General features: G+C 46.6%; 1 protein-coding gene across 10 annotated transcripts in view; it reads right to left on the bottom strand.

Annotated features, from left to right (window-relative positions):
* Positions 1-2181: 2181 nt before the first annotated feature.
* The window catches only part of garnl3 (GTPase activating Rap/RanGAP domain like 3), a 443046-nt gene continuing 439227 nt past the window's right edge, over positions 2182-6000 (bottom strand). For all 10 annotated transcript variants that reach the window (XM_078226419.1, XM_078226423.1, XM_078226417.1 and 7 more), the window contains one exon: positions 2182-3207. In XM_078226419.1, the coding sequence (XP_078082545.1) occupies positions 3048-3207 (160 nt within the window). In that variant the 3' untranslated portion in view covers positions 2182-3047. The remainder of the gene's footprint in view (positions 3208-6000) is intronic.

The raw sequence follows: 6000 nt of genomic DNA, 5'->3' as shown, positions 1-6000 counted from the left end.
AGAAGGAGGCCATTCTGCTGGTGAATTCTTCACAAAATGACTGACTGAAGCTCAGGTGCACAAACAACCCAATCTACTGCCTCATACAATAGTCTTGCAAGACTATAAGAACAAGAACTAGGAGCAGGAGTAGGCCATCTAGCCCCTTTAAAAAAAGTGTGGCATGTACAAGTTTGGCCAAAGGGCCTGTTTCCATACTCTCTACGACTCTATTATAGTCTAATTTCAGCAGCTTTAATACTTAATTCGGAAGTAGTGGGTGGGATCCCCCAGTTGGCCAGTGGTGGGATCTTCTGGTTGTTTGCACCCTCTGCCACGGGAAACCGGAATATGCCATCAGTGGAGATGGCTGGAAAATCCTGCCCTTAAGAGTTTGCCTCTGTTAAAATTATACACATTAATCATAATGAGCAAACTACTGATGTACTTTTACTGTTGGCAAGGCCTAAACCACCCTGAACTTAATCTCCAATGTCTTCAGACCAATTCAGAACATTAGGATGCCTGTGAGCATTATTCACATCTACACTGTTCATTCCCAATGTCCCAGTCAACAGCAGACAGAGATCATTAATGACAACTGCCTTAAGCGGCATTGTACAGAGCAGCATCGGACAGTAACAACTATTTTAGTTAATGCGACCCAAAGTGTCCCTTTCCTCAATCAACGGGGGAGGCGATGGCCTAGTGGTATTATTATCACTAGACTATTAATCCAGAAACGAATGTTCTGGGGACCCGGGTTCAAATCTCGCCATGGCAGATGGTGGAATTTGAATTCAATAAAAAATATCTGGAATTAAGAATCTACTGGTGACCATGAAACCATTGTTGATTGTCAGAAAAATCCATCTGGTCTGGCCTACATGGGACTCCAGAGCCACAGCAAAGCGGTTGACTCGCAACTGCCCTTGGGCAACTAGGGATAGAATCATAGAATCTCCACAGCGCAGAAGAGGCCACTCGGCCCATTGAGTCTGCACTGATTCTCTGACAGAGTATCTCACCCAGACCCTCTTCCCCTCCCAATCCCTGTAACACCACAAATTTCCCATGGCTAATCCATCTAACTGACACATCTTTGGACACTAAGGGGCTATTTAGCATGGCCAATTCACCTAACCTGCACACCTCTGGACTATGGGAGGAAACCAGGGTACCCAGAGGAAACCCACACAGATACGTAGAGAAAGTGCAAACTCCATACAGACAGTCACCCAAGGCCGGAATTGAACCTGGGTCCCTGGAGCTGTGAGGTAGCAGTGCTGACCACTGTGCCACCGTGTCACCCACAAATTTAGACTATTTATTCCAGAGTTTTTTACTGAATTCAAATTTCAACATCTCTTGTGGTGGGATTCGAACCCGGGTCCCCAGAGCATTGCCCTGGGTCTCTGAATAAAAGTTTATTATTTATTCGTGTTGCTAGTAGGCTTACATTAACACTGCAATGAAGCCACTGTGAAAATCCCCTAGTCGCCACACTCCGGCGCCTGTTTGGGTACACTGAGGGAGAATTTAGCATGGCCAATCCACGTCAATAGATTACCCCCAATACCAATAAGCTTTAATTTTGCTCACCAATCTCTTGTGTGGAACCTTGTCAAAAGGCTTTTGAAAGTCTAGATACACAACATCTGCTGGTTCGCCCTTGTCCATTCTGCTGGTCACATCCTCAAAAAATTCCAGAAGATTTGTCAAGCACGAGTTTCCTTTAGTGAATCCATACTGATTTGGACCGATCTTGTTTAAAGTTTATTTATTAGTGTCACAAGTAGGCTAATGTTAATACTGCAACGAAGTTACTGTGAAAATCCCCTAGTTGCCACACTCCAGCGCCTGTTCGGGTACACTGAGGGAGAATTCAGCGTGGCCAATGCTCTTAACGACAATACCGCAATGCCACCATCTCCCCAAATGTTGAATATGGAGGGATGGACAAGAAGTGCTGGCCACTCAGCAATGCCGATGTCCCACGAATGAATAAACAAAAACATTTTCAGAATGAGTCTGCAAGTTTAAGTGAAGTGGTTCGGGGGGCAGCCCCATTGTGTTTCCAGCACGGATCAAACTGCCTCTAATTCTGAAACCACCCCCTGGCTCACAATCCTAAGGTCAAATGATGCCCTGGCTTCGACTGTTGAAACAGACCCTCATGAAAAGAACAGTTTTCCGCATGATCCCAGATAATAAATACAGATTTATTTATGTATTATTTCACAAAGACTGATCCTGAAGGTAACCTCAGGAGTGAATACATTAAGATTAGACAGAAAAATGCTTTTCATTTTTTTTTTAAATTTCCATTCACTTAACAAAAATATTTACTTATTAGGTGAAATGAATATATTTTAAGTTGTAAAGAAAAACACATTTGATATCCCATAATATTCATTTCATATTAATTAACAGAATTATAATCTACTTTCACAGCAGTGCACAACAGCACTGAAAATAGATATTTGTGTAGGTACGAATTCAGTAATTTTTAGAGGCAACATTTGAAACACAAAACATTTACATTGAATTCTTGGCATTAAAAACAATGGCAATACAATATTTTAAGACAGTTGGTGTTTTTTTTTTCCCATCACAGAGGTCCAGCAACAGTTTTGACAGTACATATTCATTGAGTACAAAACTACTGCTAAGAGGCCAAAGGGTTCAGAACATCAGGCCGACAAAAACAAAATGTACAAACCTCAGCCAACAAAGTTCTTCCGTTCAACGAGATAAATACGCGGTAATAAATAATAAAGAAGTCGAATCATCTGCAAAAATAGTCCAAAACTTGGAGTCGAGGGCCGGGCGGAATGTGCGAAAACTCGCACTGTAATGGGTTGGACAGAGGTCGTCGGTCTTTCGGAGTGCAAAAAGCGGGAACGGAACAGAGCAGACATGCACGATACATTTTGGGCAGGTTGCTATGGTTACAGATTGGTCAGTGGTTGGGGGGTGGGCAGGGCAGTGGGTTGGGGTGGGTCGGAGGGGGGGGGCGGTGGAGGAAGGATACGAAAAGGAAAGGAAGCGACAGTCTCCCCGGTTTCTCACTTCAAGTCCAGGATCTCTTCGTCGAAGGATGTATTCAGAAGCAAAGAGCCGCTGGCGGGCGGGCTCTCCTCTCTGGTGGCCGCCGTGTCCGGGTCCGAGCTGGTGGACAGGTGGCGTTGGGTTTCCACCTCCGTGTCAATGATCTCCGCTAGGATCCTGCCAGCAAGCAAAGGAAACGAGAGAGAAAAATAAACCAATGTTTGGGAGTTGAGTTGTTATGCCAGGATCTCAAGGGGGTGGTCTGGGAATTCAAACAGTGGGCAGGCACAGAAAGCTCACTAATACCTCACCCCATATAAACATATCAGAGGTACCTTTGATAGCAAGCTTGATGTAACCGATCCAAACCCGAACAAACAAGACTATTACAAATAACAATAGGGGGGAGGGAGGATTTTAATCTAACTTGCTGAGTGAGAAACCCACTGATGGAGCGCTGGTTTCACACTCTGCCCCGCTAACTTTTTTTCTATTCTTTGTGGGTCATGGGCGTCACTGGTTGGCCAGCATTTATTGCCCATCCCTGGTTGCCCTTGCTCAAAGGGCAGTTGAGAGTCAACCACATTGCTGTGGCTCTGGAGTCTCATGTAGGCCAGACCAGGTAAGGATGGCAGATTTTCCTTTCCTAAAGGACATTAGTGAACCAGATGGCTTTTTCCGACAATCGACAATGGTTTCACCGTCCTCAGTAGAGTAATTCCAGATTGTTTTAAAATTGAATTCAAATTCCACCATCTGCCGTGGTGGGATTCGAACCCAGGTCCCCAGAACATTAGCTGAGTTTCTAGATTAACAATCCAGCGATAACACCACTCGGCCATCACCTTCCCACTTGAGTGGAGACTAATGGAGGATGGGATGCAAGGCCAGCCTTGTGCTCGATCCCAAGATAGATGACATTGTGGCTGATCTCTCTGCTGCTTGTGTGACCTTGCTGTCGGAGAATTGGTGAGTGCATTTCCCAATATCACACCCGCGGCTACAGTTCAACGATATTCATTTGGCTGGCAAGCACTTTGAGATATCCCAAAGTCATGAAAAGGTGCTATATAAATCCAAATATAATTCTATAGGGGCTGCAAGAGGACACACCTGGGTGCGTGGGTGTGGAACTGGCAGAACGGGTTGCGAGAGAGGGAAATAAAGCAAACATTATCCTAGACGTTATTATTAGGGGCATAGAATGGCATGGTGGCCCAGTGGTTAGCACTGCTCCCTCACGGTGCCAGGGACCCGGGTTCAATTCCTGGCTTGGGTCACTGTCTGTGTGGAGTTTGCACATTCTCCCTTTGTCTGCGTGGGTTTCCTCCGGGTGCTCCGGTTTCCTCCCACAGTCCAAAGATGTGCAGGTTAGGTAGATTGGCCATGCTAAATTGCCCCTTAGTGTCAGGGGGACTAACAAGGTAAATGCATGGGGTTATGGGGATAGGGTCTGGGTGTGATTGTGGTCGGTGCAGACTGGATGGGCCGAATGGCCTCCTCCTGCACTGTAGGATTCTCTATGAATATAAAAGCTAGAAGTTATATTGAACTTGTAAAGAAACCTAGTTCGGGCCCACGTGGATTGTTACATCCAGTTCTGGGCGCCACTCTTTTGGGAAAATGGGAGAGAGTGAAGCAAAGAATCATGGAAATTGTTATAGGGAATGAGAATCTTCAGTTACAGAGACAGATTAGAGAAATTGGTTCTGTAGAACATAGAACATAGAACATAGAAAGCCACAGCACAAACAGGCCCTTCGGCCCACAAGTTGCGCCGATCACATCCCCACCTCTAGGCCTATCTATAGCCCTCAATCCCATTAAATCCCATGTACTCATCCAGAAGTCTCTTAAAAGACCCCAACGAGTTTGCCTCCACCACCACCGACGTCAGCCTATTCCACTCACCCACCACCCTCTGAGTGAAAAACTTACCCCTGACATCCCCCCTGTACCTACCCCCCAGCACCTTAAACCTGTGTCCTCTCGTAGCAACCATTTCAGCCCTTGGAAATAGCCTCTGAGAGTCCACCCTATCCAGACCCCTCAACATCTTGTAAACCTCTATCAGGTCACCTCTCATCCTTCGTCTCTCCAGGGAGAAGAGACCAAGCTCCCTCAACCTATCCTCATAAGGCATGCCCCCCAATCCAGGCAACATCCTTGTAAATCTCCTCTGCACCCTTTCAATGGCTTCAACATCTTTCCTGTAATGAGGTGACCAGAACTGCGCGCAGTACTCCAAGTGGGGTCTAACCAGGGTCCTATAAAGCTGCAGCATTATCTCCCGACTCCTAAACTCAATCCCTCGATTAATGAAGGCTAGTACGCCATACGCCTTCTTGACCGCATCCTCCACCTGCGAGGCCGATTTAAGAGTCCTATGGACCCGGACCCCAAGGTCCCTCTGATCCTCTACACTGCTAAGAATGGTACCCTTCATTTTATACTGCTGCTCCATCCCATTGGATCTGCCAAAATGGATCACCACACACTTATCCGGGTTGAAGTCCATCTGCCACTTCTCCGCCCAGTCCTGCATTCTATCTATGTCTCGCTGCAACTTCTGACATCCCTCCAAACTATCCACAACACCACCTACCTTGGTGTCGTCAGCAAACTTACCAACCCATCCCTCCACTTCCTCATCCAGGTCATTTATGAAAATGACAAACAGCAAGGGTCCCAGAACAGATCCCTGGGGCACTCCACTGGTCACTGACCTCCATGCAGAGAAAGACCCCTCCACAGCCACTCTCTGCCTTCTGCAGGCAAGCCAGTTCTGGATCCACAAGGCAACAGCCCCTTGGATCCCATGCCCTCTCACTTTCTCAAGAAGTCTTGCATGGGGGACCTTATCGAACGCTTTGCTGAAGTGTGGAGAAGCATCGTGTGGAGTTGAAACGCTAACTCTGGGTGGAATTTAGAGGGCCTGTTCGCTGAGGGCACAAATCCCGCCAAATCTGG

The sequence above is a fragment of the Mustelus asterias genome, chromosome 13, assembly GCF_964213995.1.
Source record: "Mustelus asterias chromosome 13, sMusAst1.hap1.1, whole genome shotgun sequence".
NCBI classification, from domain to species: domain Eukaryota; kingdom Metazoa; phylum Chordata; class Chondrichthyes; order Carcharhiniformes; family Triakidae; genus Mustelus; species Mustelus asterias.
This window is presented reverse-complemented; position numbering and strand designations above follow the sequence as displayed.